Source organism: Mycetomoellerius zeteki, unplaced genomic scaffold, assembly GCF_001594055.1.
Source record: "Mycetomoellerius zeteki isolate Tzet28-1 unplaced genomic scaffold, Tzet1.0 scaffold206, whole genome shotgun sequence".
NCBI classification, from domain to species: domain Eukaryota; kingdom Metazoa; phylum Arthropoda; class Insecta; order Hymenoptera; family Formicidae; genus Mycetomoellerius; species Mycetomoellerius zeteki.
The window spans coordinates 989646-1011265 of record NW_017257021.1 but is presented as its reverse complement, the minus strand read 5'-3'; the positions used below and the strand labels follow the sequence as shown (position 1 = coordinate 1011265).

The window sequence follows — 21620 nt, the reverse complement described above, 5'->3', positions numbered from 1 at the left end:
AATGAGAGAGACCAAGTTCTTACGTGGGACGGGGAAACATCTCGTAAAGGGATCTCCGGTATAACCGAGATTGCAGATGCAGATGGGGCTGTGACTGATTACTCTGCATTGTGTGTTTATACCACACGGGTCCGGGCAAGGCGATATACACTTCTGATTGATGCAAGCAAGATCCTGAGAGCATTGGCTGTTCATTACGCATTCAGCTCGACAGTTGGGAGAGCTGCCGATAAAATTCGGAAGGCAAGTGCAAACGGCAAGGCCATTTACGTCTCGGCATTTACTATTTGGTCCACAGGGAGATGGGCTGCACGGATTTATTTCTGGCAGTACTGTGTGGAGAAAAATATTATTATGTACTATTCTCTATGAATTATTATAGGCAATAATATATCATCCTCTCATGTTCAAATTCAAAATATTATTTTTTTCAATATAATAAACTTTGCATTATATTGAGATTCATATTAAAATGAGGTACAGCAAAAATTGGAATTTAAATTATCTTTGTATATGTGTGATCAAACAGATCGTTTTGATTATTTTTTTAAATTGATAATATGTCTTATCTCTATAAAATCATAATAAATATATTTAAAATTATTTTAAATAGCAAAATAAAAATTTGAAATCTGAGATAAATAATTTTTTTATCTATAGTATTATTAATATTTTAAATAAATAATAATAAATAATTAAATTTTTTCTAATTTAATTTTTAATGAATCTAAAATTTAACTTTTAAGTGAAATATGTTTCTAGCATAATTCTACATTATAAATATATATGTGTATAAACATGTTATATGTATGCAGCTGCATACACATTAGAAATCGGAATTTTTTAAATACAATGAATAAAATATCTAATATGGAAATAAATCTTACGGCTTTCAACTATTGGGGAACAGAGCGTAAAAGGATTGCCGGTATAGCCGAGAATGCAAATACAAATCGGCAGATGATTAACCGATTGACATTGAGCATTCACTCCGCATGTTCCTGGGCAAGGGTCTCTGCATTTCAAGTTCACGCACGCCATTCTTGTCAAACAGTCAGAATTTTGCGTGCACTCGGGTCTGCATTCTTGATAAGGGTCACCTAGGTAGTCCGGTAGACAGGTACACGAGCCAACGCCATTGTTCTCACGGCAAACGGCATTGATGCCACAAGGGGAAGGCTCGCATGGTTTTCTAATGTCTAGGGGTGTATCTATTATAAAAAGAAGTTTTTTATTTAGACTTAATTGAACACATGCAGCATTTTTCTCCAAAAGCTGGTGCTAGGCTGAGGAATTCTTTGTTTTGAATGGTTTTTTCACATTCGCATTTTCGCATTGCGAATTCCTAATAAGCAATAAGCCTCATATGGTAGTGCGACGTAATAGCTTTGCGTGGTTTAATGCTGGGTTATCATCAGTTGACGAATATCTCGAAGAGTTTATCAGTTTTAGTGGGTAATGTTTTCTAGCAATTGTTTCATCAAGCGTGTTCGATTTTCTATCGAATTAATTAATCGAGTTAATTACAGAGTGCGGGACACGATTGGCAACATATTATTTCTTTGAGGACGGGACGACTATCCTATTTTGGGATCTACATTGTAGTGTTTTATCAGAGTTTGTTAAAACTTCTGTAGGAGTTGCGCTCTTTGCAGTGACACTTTTTGCATTATTGATCTATTCGAGAATGATATGTGCAGCATGATTATTGGGTGGTCCACAGCATATGTCAAAGGTCAGGGTGCTCTTACATGTGAATGGGTCTTTAATGGATTCGCTTCGACAGGTCAGTGCGTGCAATAAACATTTCAATAATTAATCGCAGTGATTAGAGTTTTATCGCTTAGTTGCTCAGTGTCAATCAAGGGTACGTACAGCCAAGAGCCTATTGGATATAGGCCCCGCCACCAGTTTTGTGACTGTCATTATTGTTTTCCTGCATTAGGTTTTTGGGTCAGTACGCTCAGGCTTGGGAGATGATTACGTGCTACATTGTTTTTCTGTTAATTGTAGGGACTCGGGACACGTATACATAATCTTATGTTATTGATTTTAACCAGGAATGAGTGCAATTACGAGCCTAATATTTATAGGCCCCACCACCTAACACGTGATTTATTGTCACCTCTTGTTAGAGATCTCTTTGTGATTATGTGCTACTGTCACACAAATATGTTTTCACATTAACTTTATGTAATGGTTAAGACACGACAAGTTTCAATCTGACTTCTAAATATAATCATATATCTGACAATAACGGGACAGGACAGTGATGATCATCAAACAGTTTTTCAAACTTTAGCTGATCTTCTAAACAGCTGATCTTCTAAACGTACTATATAATATATAATATTTAAGCAATCTCTTGAGAAATGTTTCAACAAATTGCAAGATTTTAGATCGCTATAACTTTGAGCATCGGTATTATTTGATAAGAAAGAAAAACTCTTGAGCTACCATCTTGATTTATTATTATCATTAGTCATATTATAGAAGCACTTACCTGCTGCGCCTGCATGCAAATGGCGACATTTGCGGAAAGGATTGTAACAAGAAATAAAAAATAACAGTTGTGTACTCACCCTCAGGTACTTGTTCACAAGCGCTGAATGGATTTCCGGTGTATCCGTTGATGCACGCACAAACCGCGTGGTGATTCACTACCGAGCACTGAGCGTTCGGACCGCACAAACCGACACACGGATCGCGACACTTTTGTTGCATACAAGCTAACTGCGGCGGACACTCAGGATTAATCGTGCACTCCGGTCGACAATTGGGTGGCAAACCAATATAATTTTCGATACACGAGCACGCAGGACTGTCGCCCCTTACTTGACACTCTGCGTTCGGACCGCAAGGCGATGGCATACACGGGTTCATTGGTACAGGTGGTGTTTCTATAAAGAAATATATTTAAATAAAAAAATTTAGTATTTAATGCTAGAATAATTAAAATATAATTTGATTATCCAAAAGAAATATATGTATAAGATTTAGAAACAAACTTATTTTTAAGCAACGAAAAAGCATAGGTTTCTTTTAATAATTTGCGCCATTAACAATTTATAAAGATTAAAAATGAATGGAAAATACAGACATCTCGTTAATAATTTCAGTCACTCTTGATCAATATTTAAAAACTTTTACGATCAGTTATTTCTTATAATCATCGATCAATTGCAATTGATCCAATTATAAAATATTAAATTTATTAATACTGTAATATCTAAATAACTTACTTGGTTGCGGATAACATATTGTGAAGGGGTCGCCTGTGTAAGATTCAGAGCAGCTACATATTGGATTATGATTAACCACTTGACAGTTTGTATTCTGTCCGCACGTGCCTGGACATGGATCTTGGCATTTATTATTCAGACACGCTTGTGTCAATGGACAGTCAGCACTAATAACGCATTCTGGTTTGCATGCGGGTGGACTGCCAATTAAACCAGGTTGACACGAACATACAGCATGATCATTCACGACTTTGCAGATGCTGTTTGGTCCACAAGGCGAAGGTGTGCAAGGCTGTTTAATAGTATCTGCAAATGAGATATGAATGATAGTTATCAAAAACGATATAGTTGTATTTTTATTTCAATATTTGTGTATATGTACATTTATACATGTATATTTTTATTATAAAATATAATTGTAAATTTACCATCTGGTATATGTGGTCGGCATAGAAGAAATGGATTTCCAGTGTAACCAGGCGGACAACTGCACATTGGGACGTGATTAACAACGTCACAACGTGCATCACGACCGCATGTGTCTGGGCAAGGATCTACGCAATTTTGATTGATGCAAGTTTTAACACGAGGACAATCTGAATTCATTGTACATTCTGGCCGACAATACGAGTATGGATCCCCAAAGTAATTAGGCAAGCACCTGCATACACCTTCGTTACATTCTGCATTGGGTCCGCAAGGTGACGGACTGCACAAATCTTCGGGAATCTTTGGTTGTTCTGCAACATTAATTTTTTACGTTTACATATCAATAAAGAAAATAATATACAATTTTAAGAAAACTTTTATTACTTTATGTTATTTTGAAACGATTTATCAGTATGTATTGTATCTTGCGATAAATTATCAAATAGCAATAAATATTTGAAATTCTATTTATTTCTAAGTGCATTCGCTGCATAAATTATCTATATACATATATTATATGTATATTTATCTACTAGATTATATTATCTATTTATATTTACAAAATGTTTTATTTAAAAAATCAATTTAAAAAAAATTTATCTGTTTTTTTCAATCAAATATACAAAGTTTGTAGAAATTCAAATAAGACGCACCTCTAATTACTGTGCACAATGTGAAAGGATCGCCGGAATATCCAGATTGACACAAGCAAACTGGTATGTGATTTTGTACTCGACAATCAGCATTTTGACCGCAGGAACCAATGCAGGGATCGCGACATTTTTCAGAGATGCAAGCTTGATCCGACGGACAATCTGTATTAACTACGCACTCTGCACGGCAATTGGGCGGTATTCCTATATAATTTTTCAAACAAGTGCATGCGGCTTGATTATTGACTACTTTGCACTCCGCGTAGAGTCCACATGGGCTAGGGAAACAAGGATCCACCGGTGGTAGCGGTACAACTAAATGATTAAATATATACAGATATAGGTAAATATAGTAATAATAAAATATGTAACTTTTTAATACTATCCTTACATATGTAAATAAATAAATAGTACACGTTGAACAGTTAATTCAATATATCTGGATAATTACCAGGCTCAGGGAAACATCTGGAGAAAGGATCGCCCGTCTTTCCTTGCGGACAACTGCAGAGTGGATTGTGATTGATAACACGACAGTTGGCTTCAATTCCACATGTACCGGGGCACGGATCAGTACATTTGTATTTATAGCATGCTCTATTTTGCGGACATTCTGAATTGACGACACATTCCGGCTTGCAATTTGGTGGCACACCAATGAAAGACTCTTGGCATGTGCACACGGCTTGATCGTTTACAGCGCGGCACAAGCTGTTCGGTCCACAGGGTGAAGGAGAGCATGGATCTCTTACAGTGGGCTCGGTATCCACCTCCGGTTGTAAGGTGCAAGTCATAAATGGATCTCCGATGTATCCAGGCTCACAAGTACACGTAGGAATGTGATTGATCACTGAACACTGTGCTCGAACGCCGCACACACCTGGGCAAGGATCCTTGCACTTGTTGCGAACGCAAGCCTTATTCGTAGAGCAATCCGCACTGAGGACGCATTCCGGTTGACATCCCTCGTAAGGATTTCCTTGATAATCATCGATGCATATGCAAGCGCCAGCATTATCTCGTTGCTGACAAATCGCGTTAGCTCCGCACGGTGAAGGTTCGCAAGGATTCATCGGTTCCTCTGCAGAAAAAATTATCTAGTATTTAATTGGCTCAAAATTGATTAGCTAAAAAAAATGTAATGTCCTAATAAGATATAGGTAGCAGAAGTGTAAAAATAATCCCTGCAGAAAAAATAAACGATTTGATTTAAGAAAAATTAGGCGCTCGTACTAAGATATGGGTAAAAAATCAGTCAAAATGAGTCATAAATAAACGTGTACCTTCTAACAGGCATTGCACGAACGGATTACCCGTGTAGCCGAATTTACACGAACAAGTTACTGCGTGATTCACTACTTTGCACTCAGCGTTGTCCCCGCAGGATCCCGGACAAGGATTTTTACATTTCATGTTTATGCAGGATTTTTCCGGCGGACAATCAGGATTGATCAAACATTCTGGTCGACATGATGGCGGAGTGCCAATGTAAGTGGGCAGACACGAACATGATGGTTGTCCATTTGCGTTCTGACAAAGTGCGTTTGGTCCGCATGGCGAAGGATTACAAGGATCGCCCCGGTCCTTAGGTTCCGGTGGTACTGAAACATTGATACAACATTTTGTATTTATTTGGCTAATTTATTTTGTCCAAAGCTGTTGCAAACATCTCCTGCATTTATCATAATTTTCAAAATTGATAAAATCGATCTTTGTTATGCAATTTTTAAACATTATTAAAATTATATATTATTTCAATTCTATTGACATCATAAAGTTATTAATATCATTTTATTTGCAATCGATTAATTTTTCTTACGTGGAATATCATAACAACTTCTGAACGGATCTCCAGTTTGTCCGGGTAAACAACTGCATATTGGTGAATGATTAATCACTTCGCATCTCGCATTCAAGCCACAGGAACCCAGACATGGATCTGTGCATTTTTTGTTTACGCAAGCTCGCGTTGGCGGACATTCAGAACTAACGAGACACTCTGGTCTGCAGGATGGTGGAGAACCAAGGTAGCCTTGAAGACAGGAGCACACGGCGTGATCTTCGATATTACGACACTGACTGTTCGGTCCGCAGGGCGAGGGCGTGCACGGATCTTTTCGAGAATCTGGCACTGTAGAAAAATTAATTTTGCAATTAACACAAGCTGACTTTAAAAATTTAGTGAAAAATGGGCGTTGTAATTATAATAGCAATGAAATGGAAGAAAATAAAAAAAACAGTAATTTTCTTTGCGTACCTCTGGGTTGAACACGACAGCTAACGAACGGATCGCCAATATATCCAGATGGACAAGAGCAGACAGGAATGTGATTGACTATGTCGCATTGCGCGTTTTGGCCGCATATTCCGGGACAAGGATCCTTGCATTTGTTTTTCAGGCAAGTTTTATCGCGGGCACATTCCGAATTAAGAATACATTCGGGACGACAGGCCTCATAAGGATTACCGATGTACTCGGGCAAGCATCTGCAATCACCATTATCGCATATGGCGTTCGGACCACATGGGGATAGCGCACAAGGGTTCGTAGATGGTGATTCTGTAACTACACAGATAAAAATGTTTATTTGAAAAATAAATTATTAGATCAAATTGTTTTCATTTTCGTTTCGCAAATTTTTTGCAAAACAGCGAAATATTTATTCATCATATATACATATATAATCCATTGCTCTATGTTTTTACCTGGTGGAATAATGCTGCATTGCGTAAATGGATCTCCGGTGAAACCTTCCACACACGTGCAAACTGGCAGATGATTTAATACGTGACATTGAGCATTTATTCCACACGAACCTGGGCAAGGATCTGCACATTTCTGATTGACACATGCGAGGTGGCTCTTACATTCGGTACTTAAGATGCATTCCGGTCGGCACTGTGGCGGTACGCCAATGTAATTTGGCAGGCAAGAGCAAGCAGGATTACCAGATATTATTTGACACAAGGAATTCGGACCACAAGGCGATGGAGTGCAAGATGGTGGCCGTTCAGTTATCGGGATTTCGGTAACTGAAAAATGATTATCATATCTTTATATCTAAGAGAAATTTACGTAAATATATCAATAACATTTCTTTTGCAATTAATAAATATATAAAATACAATTTGGAAAAAATGTGATATTAAAAATTCATGTAACGTAAATGTAAAAAGCAATACAATTTTATCTCAGCTGATTTTTTTAAAAATATTCATGTTGACGTTTATAATGTAAAACGCTTACTATGTATAAAATCCTTACCATGTGGCGAGCAGAAAGTGAAAGGATCTCCTGTAAAACCGGCAGGGCAGGTGCAAATTGGATTGTGGTTTTTGGTAATACATTGTGCCTTCAATCCACAGATATTCGGACAAGGATCTACACATTTTTTATTTATACATGCTAGATGCAGGGGACACTCAGCATTAACGATACATTCTGGTCTGCACGACGGTGGAATACCGCTGTATTCTGGTAAACAGGTGCATACAGCTTGATCGTTGACAACTCGGCATTTACTGTTGGGTCCACAAGGTGATGGAGAACATGGTTCCAATGTTTCTAAGGAAAATAATATTGCATTTCTCATGAATTTTTAATTTTATATGAAAATAATTCTAAAAAAAACATTTATTTAAAGTGCGACCTTTAAATAATTATGATTATCGCGATTTATTTGACCGATTAATTGTAATAGTATATCCATATTGATTGCTAAATGTAATAATTATTAGCATTATTTTAACTTAGTTAATTAATAATTGTAATTAATACTTATTTTTCATTTCCAAATTTATAATTCCATTATTAAAAATACTTACTTATCATCTCCTCAATTTCGCAGGCGAAATATGGATCTCCAGTATATCCTGGTGGACACAGACAGATAGGAACGTGCGCTTGTACGTTACAGATAGATAACGTTCCACAAGTATTCGGACACGGATCTGTGCATTTGAAACCAACACATGCCAACTGTGGTGCGCAGTCATTGTTTGTTTCGCATTCCCTGTGACATCCCTTGATGATATCATACGGATCACCTATTAGATCTGGTGGACATCCGCAGGCACCTGCTCCGTTTCTTTCGCGACATTGCGCATTGGGACCGCAAGGATTCGGCGAGCATGGATTCGACACGGTCTTATCTGTCGCTATAAACATATAAAATAAAAACTTGTAATATTTAAACATAATTACTATTACTTTTTAAATAACTCCCTTCTTTTCGATAACTTAATTCTATATAAATATCAGAATTTCTATTCACCTGGCGGAGATGCTAAGACGCAGCGCAAAGTGGGATCACCCTCATATCCTTCCGGACAGGTACAAATTGGAACATGATTTTGCACTGTGCATCTGGCAATCTCGCCGCAAGCGCCAGGGCAGGGATTCTTGCATCTTTGATTAATGCACGCTGCAGTGTTAAAGCATTCCGAGTTGTCGGTGCACTCGGGTCTACAATTCGGTGGACGGCCGATGTAGTTTTGCAAGCAAGAACATGCCGGATGAGAGCCTATCACTCTGCACTGCGAGTTCGGGCCGCATGGATTCGGTAGACAAGGGTCTCCTTCCCCCTTCGGTGACGGCGACGTAGTGCTGATCCTGGTGCAATGAACGAAGGGATCGCCAGAGTAACCGCTGGCGCAGCTACAGATAGGATTGTGATTCACAGTAAGGCAATTCGTATTTTGTCCGCAAGAACCTGGACACGGATCCGCACACTTGTTATTGATGCACGCTCTATTCTGTGGACATTCAGAACTGACAATGCAACCCGGTCGACAGGTGGGCGGAACTCCAGAAAATCCTGGTTGGCAGAGGCACACTGCGTGTCCGTCATGCGTTCGGCAATTGCTGTTGGGTCCACATGGCGATGGATCACAAGGATCAATTGGCACGGGCAATGGCGTTACGATGATGACAGTACAGCCGTTTACCGGATCGCCGGTATAACCCGGCAGACAAGAGCACATTGGGGCGTGATTGACCACACGGCAAATGGCATCCTGGCCGCAAGTACCAGGACATGGATTGACGCATTTGTTGTTCAGACAGGCCTTACTGCGGTCGCAGTCGGCGTTAGTCACGCATTCTGGTCTGCAAGCAATGTATGGATCGCCAAAGTATTGCGGTAGACATGTGCAAGATCCGACGCCGTTTCGCTCGTTGCACACTGCGTTGGCGCCGCATGGCGATGGATTACACGGCGTACGTGGTTGCTCTGTCGTAATAGGCGTTGGAATAATTATATATTATATAATTATATATATATTATATAATAATTATTAGAAAATAAATAATAAATAAAAATAACTGCATTAGTTTAACACTTCGCCAAGTCTTTATAAACAAACACATACCTTCTACGATTGGTATACATTCCGTAAACGGATCACCCGTGTAACCCTCGTTACAGATACAGACAGGATTGTGTTTTACGACATTGCAATACGTGTTTACGCCGCAAGATCCTGGACACGGATCCACGCACTGTTCATTTTGGCACGCCAAATTTCCGGGACATCCTTCGTTTATGACACACTCGGGACGGCAATTTGGTGCGCGGCCAACGTAATTCGGTAAACACGAGCATGCCGGGAAGCCGTCAATCACCCGACACTGGGAATTCGGTCCACATGGCGAAGGAACGCAAGGATTGCCACTTGGTTTCGGTAAAGGTGTTACTTCTGTTATGATTGCCCATCAACACAAATTAAGATGACTTAGATTTCGTAGACTTTTTGCGTGTATTAAATTCTTATTTATATTAATTTATAATTCAAGTAATTCAAGTAATTCAAATAATGAGAAAATATAAAAAATGTATATAAATTATTCAAATTTCTATATTGAGATAAAAATAGTATATGGAGATAAAAATTTCAAGATAATGATTTAAAAAAGAATTTGGAAACTTGCCTTCCTTAACGCAACCGAAGAACGGATCCCCGCTATAGCCAATTGCGCAGATGCAGACTGGATTATGATTGATCACTCGACAGTCTGCATTCACACCGCATGTGCCTAGACATGGATCCTTACATCTTTGATTGATACACGCCGTATTTGGGCTACAGTCCGTACTGACTACGCATTCCGGCCGGCATGACGGTGGACTACCGATGTAATTAGGTTGACAGGAGCACACTGCGTGATTATCAATAACGCGACAGTTACTATACGGTCCACAGGGAGATGGTTGGCATGTATCACCCGGTACTGAAGGTTCTACAAAAAATAGATAATGTTATATGCTATTTAAACTCCTTATTTATGGCTGTAACGTATATCAAAATCTAAGAAAAATTTCACTAACGTACTTATTGGTATATGGCAAGACGTAAGAGGGTCTCCGGTATAACCAGAGAGACAACTACAGGATGGTTGATGATTATAAACTTGACATTGCGCGTTAATTCCGCACGCTCCCACACATGGATCCTTACACTTGTTGTTAATACAGGCCTTCGTATGAGCGCAATCCGAATTCTGAACACATTCCGGTCTGCAACCCTCGTAGGGATCACCAGTATAATCAGGCAAACAAGTACAAGATCCTGCGCCGTTACGTTCTTTACATACAGCATTCGTACCGCACGGCGAAGGATCGCACGGTAATTGCACTGGGAAAACAGCTACAGAGCAAAAATGTATTTTTATCCGGAACATGCAATAATATATCAATTTAAGATCGCTAAAATTGTTAAAATCTTACCTTTCGCGCAACCTGAGAAAGGATCTCCTTCATAGCCTTCATAACAATGACAAATAGGTCGATGATTCAGCACCGTACAATTCGTATTAAATCCGCACGATCCAACGCAAGGATCTAAACATTTCTTTTGAATGCAAGCTAAGGAGCTAATGCAGTCCTGATCAATTACACACTCTGGTCTACAATTCGGCGGTGCTCCGAACATACCACTGATGCATGTGCATATCGGATGATCCTCTTGGACTCGGCAATCAGCATTAGGTCCGCAAGGCGATGGCAAACAAGGATTCGTTGTTGGCGGTAAAGGTTCTGAAAAGAAAGTATAATAACAGATTAATTAATATTTCAAAAAGCCATTTTATATAACTCAGTAATAAATACATATTTATTTAATTCATAAAAAATTATATTTTAGTGAGTGCCCTTGATTTATTACGTTTCTCATTACAATATGAATCTTCTCGATCATTAGAGACGAGCTCTGCGTCATGTTTAAAAATTCGGAAAAATTAAATATATTTTAACTACTATTGTATCTTATTTCCTATATAATTAGCAACACAAGAATGAGCTAGAAAGGCATATTCTTTATTTAATAGAGATCCATTATTAAACTATTATAATACGTTAACACAATATATTACCTTCTTTGACGCATTGCGTGAATGGATCGCCAGCATATTGACGAGGACAACTGCAAATCGGATTGTGATTGATAACCTGGCAATCAGCGTTCAAGCCACACAATCCTGGACAAGGATCATTACACTTTTGATCAATACAAGCCAGATGAGCCGGACATTCCGTGCTGACGAGACACTCCGGACGGCAATGCGGCGGAGTGCCTTGATAACCCGGACTACATGAACAAACTGCACGATCGTTCATTACACGACAGATACTGTGTGGACCGCATGGCGATGGCATACACGGATTCTGATCTGGCACTACTACAAAAAATGAAACCGAATTAAACTTTTCATATTACATTAATATTGTTCTTATAGTTAATATAAATATATCATTCAATTGATAATATTCTTGAGGCTTCCACGAGTGTTTTCTGTATAAAGACTATGCGTTTCGCGGGTCATCTCCGTATCCAGAGCCATTCTTGGAATGCCAACGTTTCGCAACTGCACTGTTCACGAAACGTTGGCATTCCAAGAATGGATCTGGACACGGAGATGACCCGCGAAACGCATAGTCTTTATATATCACGCAATTTTTATCGTATATATATTTTTAATTCAAATAAGATATTTTATGAAAAAGGCAAATATAAAAATTTTTAAATATCATATTTACATATATACATGTATATAAATGAAATATTATATATAAACTAACAACTTATTACAGCAGATATTCCAGATTTAAATAGAAATGTTTGGTTATCTAAAGTAACAAAATATTGTATGTATAAAACATACAAAGTATATAAATTGAAATATGTTTACATACGAGGTTTCTCTACTTTGCAGGCTCTAAACGGATCTCCGGTATATCCTGGCAAACAAGAACACATAGGAAGATGATCGACGACTTCGCAATGAGCATTAGCGCCGCATACACCTGGACATGGATCTCTACAGTGTTGATTGAAACAAGCTAGATGACTTTCGCAATCCCGATTAATGATGCATTCGGCTTCGCAACCATCTATATACGGATTGCCGACAAATGGCGATATACATGTGCATTTAGCTATGCCATCGATTGCAGTGCAAATAGCGTTTTTGCCACAGGGTGATAATAGACAAGGATCGTATGGTTCTTCTGGTCGTACTGCAATAATATAATTAATGGAATGTTTTATTGTTAATTGTTCAATGTTTTATAGTATGTGTTATTTAAGATGTTTATCGCAAAAGTTTATTATAGCAGATGTTTGTATATCGCAAAAATTTTTTAATTTAATATTATGAATTATAAATTTATAAATAAAATAATTGAAAAGATAAAGCACTTTAAAAAACTTCTTTACATAAAAAAAAAAAATATTTTAATTAAACCAGTGAGCCCAATAAAATTGTAAACAGATCTTATACAGATAAACCCAAAGTTTAGTTAAAAAGTTATAATTTTTAAGATATATATAATTTTAAGATAGTTTTAATATTTGGTAATGAGTTCTTTTCATTTTATATTACTCAATTATTGATTGAGTTGACAATTTGATTGAATTGATTTGATCTGACAATTACCTCCGCAACTTTTGTATGGATTTCCAATTGTGAGATCTGGACAGTAACAAGGCGGTACTCTCGTGCTATTGCATCTCGCCCCAAAACCACACGGATTAAATTCGCATTGATCGGCTTTTGGCACGCATCCTCTAATAGTATTGGGACTTTCAATGTAGCCAGGTAGACAGGTACATTTCGCAAAGCCATTATCCAACACGGAGCAACGAGTATTAGGACCGCATGGAGAAGGATCGCAGGAGATACTAGGAAGTGTACAGGGGAATTTCGGTGGATGACCTTCATATCCTGGTAAACAGAAGCACTTCACCTGTCCACTCACCACTCGACATCCTGAATTGGCACCGCAAGGATTATCTTCACATTGATCACCTTCGGGAACTAAATACATTACAAAATTGATTCGTTAAAGGATTAATTTTCTTTACACTCTCTTTGTTATACTTAGATTATCTACATTTATAATTTAAAATAATAACAAAATAAACGTCATAATTATACTTCGTAAAAAATGTACACATACTGCACTGCTCGAACGGACTTCCGGTTAGACCTTTCGGACAGAAACAAACAGGATTTCCATTGTCATTCTCACATAAAGCGTTCAAACCGCACGGATTTGGAACGCAAGGATCGAAAGTCAGCACTATCTCCTGACAGCCAATTTGAGGATTTCCTTGATAACCTGGAAGGCATGTACACTGCGCTTGATGATTACTGGAGACGCATTTCGCATTATCTCCGCAATCAAACTCGACGCAAGGATTGATGCACTGTCTGTTGAGTCGATCGCAGTATTTGTTCGGAGGACAGTCTTCGTTATATTGACAAATATTCTTCGTTTCTTCCACTGAAATCGTAGAACATGCTAATTTATTTTTGCACATATTTATACATGAATTTCTAATTAAATGTCGTTGACAATATTTTACAATTAGCTGTAAATTTTACATTTAATTTTATTTGTAACTCTTATTTGTACTAATAATTTGCATTAGATTTTCGCATCAACTGTTCTGAATATTTGAGAAAATAATTATACCTATCAATAATTTATATTATATAATTTCTCATGCTTTATTTATTTGCATTAACTGATATCTCATTATAAAACTTACGCAAATCGCAATAAGAGAATCCATTTCCGTGATAGCCTTCTTCACAACTGCAATCTGCTCCGTGATTTGTATTAATACAAATAGCATGTTCCGCACACGGATTTCGAACTAGGCAGGGTTCCTGGCAAGCGTTCCCAATGCACGCTTCTGTCAGAGGGCAATCCTTGTTGCTAGTGCAACCGCTCCCTAAAGAGTGGGAAAGCCCATGTAGCCCCAGAAAGTGTAGTGCACAAGTATAAGAATTGAGATAAAGAAAATTTTCTTTGCGTAGCAATGTGTGATTTTCTTGATCTTTATGTGCGAAAAAGTATGCGAATTTTGGATCAAGAGAAAAATATTCTCCGAGATAAGAAAGATATATTCAGAAAAAATATAAGGAATATCTCAAAAAAGTCATTCTTTGTGATCATGCACGACAGTAATAAAACTGAACATTTCGTGCTTTATATAAAGAGGATCTTATGCATAATTTGCAAAATATGTACGTGAAATATGTACAGTACATACATATTTACAAATCTCTCGACAGCTATAAAAAACTGAAAATAAAATCAGATGAAACCAAGTACATATAGTGCTGGCGACAGTACGAACCTTTGATGCAAGTGTTTGTCGATGGGTCGCATAGCATACCAGGTGAACAGTAAGGACACTCTGCCTCGTTGGAATCCACTAAAAAAATCGTATAAAATAATATAAATTTTATTATTGCGGACGTGCGAAATATTGTTCAATTCAATTGCAAATATACCTTTAACGCAAACCGGCCTATGATATTGAACATGGCAAGCTTCGATGAAGTCGCACGGATTGCCCAAAGTGCACGGATTTACGCATTGATGATTTACACAAGCCAATTGGATGGGACAGTCGTTGTGCGTTGTACATTTCACGTCTAACGAAACAAATGTACATTAGGTGCAGGAATTAATGTTACGAATGATGAGAAAGTCGTGAAATGTTAATGTACATGTCCCAACAGAAAATCTATTTGACCTTAGTTTAAACTGCCATTTTTGTTGTCATGTTATATCAAAAACAGCAGTTATAAAAAATGCCACATTTACTTGGATCTATCACATGGGTGTGTCAGTGCAATATATATAAATATATAAATAACAAATACATAAATATACAAGGACGATGTACTCTTTCCTTTAAGACATATAGTGATATTTGTGTTACATATGTGTCAATAAGTATAGCAGCTAAAAAAAGACATTGATCAAAATCGTCTACATCGAGCGAAATCATCTTTCACATGCACGCACACACGCACACAGAAGTTCCAATTTATTTTATAATAATTCAATAATCCTAATTATATAGCAAAAACTTGATAAACTTTGCAAACGACATGTCACAATATTATTATATATCATGAGTTTGCATAAAAGATAATTTCCTCTAAACGCAGACGATTAAAATTACAATTCGTTATACACATGTTAGATACAAAAAAGCTGTAAAAGAGAAAATCGTGCATAAGCGTTAATCTACACATCATGCGTAGAGCGCTAATGCAGCAGTCCTTTGCCTGCATTTGGGAAAACAGTGTCTGACTGCTTATTGACTATTTTCGATTCGGTCATCACATGGGACACAGAGATTCGTTATGAGCCGCCCTTATGATATCGATCGCATTCTCATTCATGAATTTACACCGATGAGCCATTTCATGAAATGACTAATTCGGTAAGCAGTGTCTACAATTTCCAGAATTGGTTGCTCCCAATTTTCATCTGGATACGATCATATGGCCTCATACACTGGAGGAAGCTTGTAGAAAACATTGGTGACAGTAAACATGAAATGACACCACACTTATGAAACTCCCGACAAGAGAAATTTTTACCTGGGAGTACACTACAATTAGACGTACTCTGCTCGGTACTTGAGTCTAAGCACACAGGCCGATGATTTACAACGTCGCATAAAACATTCTCTGGACATGAATTATCAGTTTTACATGGATTTCGACAAAAACCATCGATACAAGTTTCGCATTCTGTACAATCTGTATGTAAGATACAAAACATATCTGTTTTATTCTGGATTATTTCAGATGTCGTATAATATTCTGTAATCAGAGATTGCTCTGTAGATTTTTCAGATGTAACCAGTTGCTCTGTAGTAGAATATTCTTTTGTGGAGTATTCAATTGTACTATATTGTATTGATTGCGTAGATGTGATGAACTGTTCAGATGGATATTGAAATGTGCTGTACTGTTCTGTAGTAGAGATCTGTTTTGCTGTAGACTGTTCAAATGTGGTAGGCTGCTCAGATGTCTCAAATCCTACTGTAGTCGAAAACTTTTCTGTGGTATAGACCTGTTCTGTCGATTCTTTAGTTGAAGTATATTGTTTCGAAGTAGTGTATTGCTCTGTTGGCTCTTGTGATGTTCTAAATTGTTCTGTTATAGAATATACTTCTGTAGAATATTCAGGCGTGCTATATTGCCCTGTAGTAGAGATTTGTCCCGTAGATTGCGCAAACGTAGAGTATTGTTCTGTTTGTTCTGATGTCTTAAACTGTTTTGTAGTGGAATATCCTTCTGTTGAATATTTCAACGTGTTATAATGATCTGTAGTAGAACTCTGTTCTGTAGTTTCTTCAGTTGAAGCATATTGATTTGAAGAAGTATATTGTTCTGTAGGTTGTTGTGATGTTGTAAACTGTTCTGTTATAGAATATTCTTTTGTAGTGCTGTATTCAGGAGTGCTGTATTGCTTTGTAGTGGAGATTTGTTCTGTAGATTGTTCAAATGTAGTGTATTGTTCTGTTTGTTCTGATATCTTAAATTGTTCTGTAGTAAAATATTCTTCTGTAAAATATTCCGAGGTATTATAATGTTTTGTAGTAGAGATCTGTTCCGTAATTTCTTCAGTTGAAGTATTATATTGATTTGAAAAAGTATATTGTTCTGTTTGTTCTGATATCTTAAATTGTTCTGTAGTAAAATATTCTTCTGTAAAATATTCCGAGGTATTATAATGTTTTGTAGTAGAGATCTGTTCCGTAATTTCTTCAGTTGAAGTATACTGATTTGAAAAAGTATATTGTTCTGTAGGTTGTTGTGACGTTGTAAACTGTTCTGTTGTAGAATATTCTTTTGTAGTGGTGTATTTAGGAGTGCTGTATTGGTTTGTAGTGGAGATTTGTTCTGTAGATTGTTCAAATGTAGTATATTGTTCTGTTTGTTCTGATATCTTAAATTGTTCTGTAGTGAAATATTCTTCTGTAGAATATTCCGAGGTATTATAATGTTCTGTAGTAGAGATCTGTTTTGTAATTTCTTCAGTTGAAGTATATTGTTCTATAGGTTGTTGTGACGTTGTAAACTGTTCTGTTGTAGAATATTCTTTTGTAGTGCTGTATTTAGGAGTGCTGTATTGCTCTGTAGTAGAGGTTTGTTCTGTAGATTGTTCAAATGTAGTATATTGTTCTGATGTCTTGTGCCCTGTAGTGGAATGCGCTTCTGTAGAATATTCAGATGTACTATAATTGTCTGTAGCATCAGAAATCTGTTCTGTAGGTTGTTGTGATGTTCTAAATTGTTCTGTTGTAAAACATCCTTCTGTAGAATCAAACATGCTATGTTGCTTCGTAGTGAAGATCTGTTCTGTAATAGAATGATCTGTAAATGTACGATATTCTGTAGTAGAAATCAGTCTTGTAGATTCTTCAGTTGTAGTATACTGTTTTGAAGTAGTGTATTGTTCTGTTGCAGAAATATGAGTGGCTTTGTGAGAATTGCTATCATCAATAACATTTGTCGTAAATGTAGGAGACTCAGATGTTGTTATAGAAAATGAAGTAGTATCTTTTATATATGGCTCAGTTGTATCAAGCGAATCAGTTTTGACAGTGCTCCATTCTTGTGTGATTTCTTTGGCAGTATCTGTGGAGGTATATTCTAAAATATTCGGAGATGACATTGTACGATTTGCTTGAGTAAAAAATGTTGTAGTAATCATTGAGCTAGTGGTATTTTCCATAGGGGGTTCAGTAATTTCGTTTAATGGCTTTACTATTAATTCTGTGGTAGTAGAATATTGCGTAGTAGTAAAAGATTGTATAGTTGTTGCTAATGAAGTTTCTTCACCACTTACATTAGGAACTTCTACGGTAGGAACTGTAGTTATATTCTCAGGAACTTCAGTAACGCTACTTGTTTTCAATGGCTTAGAAGTCGTTATTTTAGTATTCATGCCAGATACAGTAATATCAGTAATCTCGGTATGGCTGAATGTAACTGGAGAAGTGGCAGTGATATTTTGAAAGGCAGTTGTTCCAGTTATTTCGGTTGTTGTAACATTTTCTTCATAGCCAAATTCAAATTCACTCTTTGTTGTCTCAGTTACAGGAGAAGAAGATACATTTCCTGTAAAAGTTTCTTCTGTATTATATATGGCTGGAGTACTATGCGTCGTTTGTTCGATTTTAGAAGTAATACTACGTGCTGTTGTATATTCCGTTGAAGTAGTTTCAATTTCAAAATTAGTAGTTTCAAATGTTGAAGTGGTAAGGGGACTAGATGTTATATTCTCTAAAACATCAACGTTTATCGTCGTTAAATTAATTAAAGTATCATTTAAAATGTTAATTTCGGTTGTACTTAATATCGAAGATATGGTCGTCGAACGTTCTGGAGACTCGGTAACAATTTCTGTCGATACAATTGTCGTATCTGATTCACTTGTCGTTTCAATAGTAATATTTTCCAATAAATTTCCAGTAACGTCAGTTAAAATAATCGTACTTTCCTCCGTATATGCAACGGTTAACATCTCCGTAGTGGAAACAGATGGTGTGGATGGCGGAGTGCCCGTTGTTGTTTGTAATGTAGTGTAAACTGTCTCAAAAGTGTGATCTAAATCTATAGAACGCAATGTTGTTGCACCATCAGGTGAACAATGTTTGTCATTAAGCTCGCAATCACAAATAGGCCTGTGCGCTTCAACTCGACATTGAACTGCCAGTTGACACCCATTGATACAGGGATTAACGCAGGAGCTTTCGACGCAGGCTTCTGCGTCGCTGCAATCATCATCGGACTCGCAAACTGGCTTGGACATGGGATGAAGAACTGCTGCGGATACAATATAATGTAAACATAATATCTAATAAAGTAGCAAAACTGCTAATCGAGGAGCGACTCTGATTAGGCTAAGCTACAGATAAGTTTACAGTTTTTATTTCAATTACTACAAATTAAGAGTTAGCATGCTCGCATATAATAAGTAAGCTGATTGTAAGAAATATTAAGTCTTTACAGAGACAGATGTAACGGAAGAATCCTTCAGTAGTAAGGAGATCGACAAAGTAGAGCAGGAGTCTAGGGTATGGGAAACTTGTATCTGTAACTTGGAACCTAAAATATGCGTCCAAACAACAGAACAAAGAAACTTGTGCATCCAATTGTAACTTGACAAAAACGATCTTGTAAATTTAATAAAAAATTAAATTAAAATCTCAAGTTGATCAAAAGTAAGCAAGTTTTATATTCTACTGTTTGTACGATCGGAAACCTGAAAAGTAGCAATTGTATGTCTCGTGTAAGGCCAGGCAATGTAAAGACGTGATAACGGCTATGAGAAATGACAAGATTCAGATAGTGTTCTGAGAAATTGTGTTTACCTTTCATGCATCCGTATTTAGTATCTGGCACAAAGCCGAGGGGACAGAACTTGCAGATAGGCTTGTGCTCCTCCACGTAACAGGGGGCATCAGCCGGACAGGTAGAGTTTCTGCATGGGTCCACGCAGCGATAGTTACGGCACGCCAAATCTGGAGAGCAGCCACTGTCTCGCAGGCAAATGGAGAGGGAGGGATTGCAGTTTTTGGTGCAAATGCACACGGGACGGTGATCCAGGACATCGCAGGTTTTATCGGCTGGACACGGTCTTTTGTTTCTTACATTACAGGGACTTTGACATTTCCCATTGACGCACGCAGTGTTCGAGGGACAATCAAAGTCTCTCGAGCAGGTAAGCGTGTCAGGAGCACAGGTCAATTCCCCGATTTCGTTGACTACGAAGCCGTATTTACAAACACACATAGGTTTGTGATTCCGCACCTGACATCTCTTGTTGACCTCGCAGGTATACCGAGAACTCAAACACGGGTCGCGGCACTCGCCTGTCTGCGAGTGGCAGGAGAGACTTTCCGGACAGTCGTAGTCGGAGGAACAACCGATGCTCGGCGTAGGTTTGGGATTGAGCGTGTCGCATTTGGAATCTGGATGACAGGCCGTGTGGGGCATGCCGATATAACACTGCGGGCATGAGCAACGCGGCTTGTGCAGAACCACTCGGCACAGGGCATTGATCCCACAGGCACCGCGTAGCGCGCACGGGTCCAGACATTGTAGATTTATGCAGGCTTTTTCATTGGGACACTCTAAGTCGCTGGTGCATTCGCGCTCTATTGTCACGATAGTGGTGTTCAAGTCGGTGTAGAGTCGGTGGATCGTGGGTGGTGGGACAGGAAAAACAAAGAAAAAAGCATTTATAAGAACTGTGAAAAGAAACTTTCTCACAAATAACATAAACCACATGCTTTGTATTTATGATGAAAGTAGGGTAGGCTCTGTGAAGAGGTATAGAGTAACGACTTTACACTTTTTCAAAATATCAGACATCTTCTCAGAGAAATTACAATGGCAAGCAGCGATATTTACAACACAAGCCCCCACAGATTTCAGAATAAGAGGAAATAACAACCCGTGAATATCAGCAAATATCAAGCATGGGTATATGAGAATGTCCCTTTCGCAGTTCCCAATCTGTATTAATCCTAAAATAAATATATGGTGTCGACTGTAAATGTGTACCTCCTTGTATTCAAGTGGCACTATAAGGCAAATGAGTGTCTTTTTGTTTATTCAATTATATCCTCAAGACAGATTGGATACTGAAATAAACATTCTACATATGAAGTTATGTGTGAGATATGTGTGAAATGTGTTTTCTCATCTCAAAATTATGTACAGTATATCCTATATTGTATAATATGTACAGGTAATGTTGTACTCTTTGCTTATAGATAAAATATGTATATATCCAATATCGTGGCGACATACTGCTCCAATCACATCTGTCTCTCGATGTTAAGATTTTCACTCGATTAATACGTTTATGTATTACTCAAGTCCTACTAAACGATACATGGTTATTCTACGGACCATGTTCCTGTGATTGTCAGTATTGCTCGCTAGTCACAAATGCTGTACATAAAATTA

At 37.6% G+C, this 21620-nt stretch overlaps 1 protein-coding gene across 1 annotated transcript in view; it reads right to left on the bottom strand.

The window, feature by feature from the left end:
- Positions 1 to 21620, bottom strand: part of dpy (fibrillin-like protein dumpy) — a 79316-nt gene that overhangs the window by 35758 nt on the left and 21938 nt on the right. The window contains 25 exon segments of the mRNA XM_018447670.1: positions 24 to 332; positions 888 to 1211; positions 2583 to 2900; positions 3243 to 3548; positions 3671 to 3982; positions 4325 to 4639; positions 4776 to 5405; positions 5608 to 5925; positions 6144 to 6455; positions 6582 to 6890; positions 7031 to 7357; positions 7590 to 7889; positions 8150 to 8482; positions 8599 to 9570; positions 9695 to 10021; positions 10269 to 10562; positions 10655 to 10969; positions 11050 to 11358; positions 11694 to 11999; positions 12514 to 12837; positions 13257 to 13637; positions 13780 to 14106; positions 14375 to 14560; positions 14969 to 15046; positions 15126 to 15269. Coding sequence (XP_018303172.1) covers positions 24 to 332; positions 888 to 1211; positions 2583 to 2900; positions 3243 to 3548; positions 3671 to 3982; positions 4325 to 4639; positions 4776 to 5405; positions 5608 to 5925; positions 6144 to 6455; positions 6582 to 6890; positions 7031 to 7357; positions 7590 to 7889; positions 8150 to 8482; positions 8599 to 9570; positions 9695 to 10021; positions 10269 to 10562; positions 10655 to 10969; positions 11050 to 11358; positions 11694 to 11999; positions 12514 to 12837; positions 13257 to 13637; positions 13780 to 14106; positions 14375 to 14560; positions 14969 to 15046; positions 15126 to 15269 — 8376 coding nt within the window.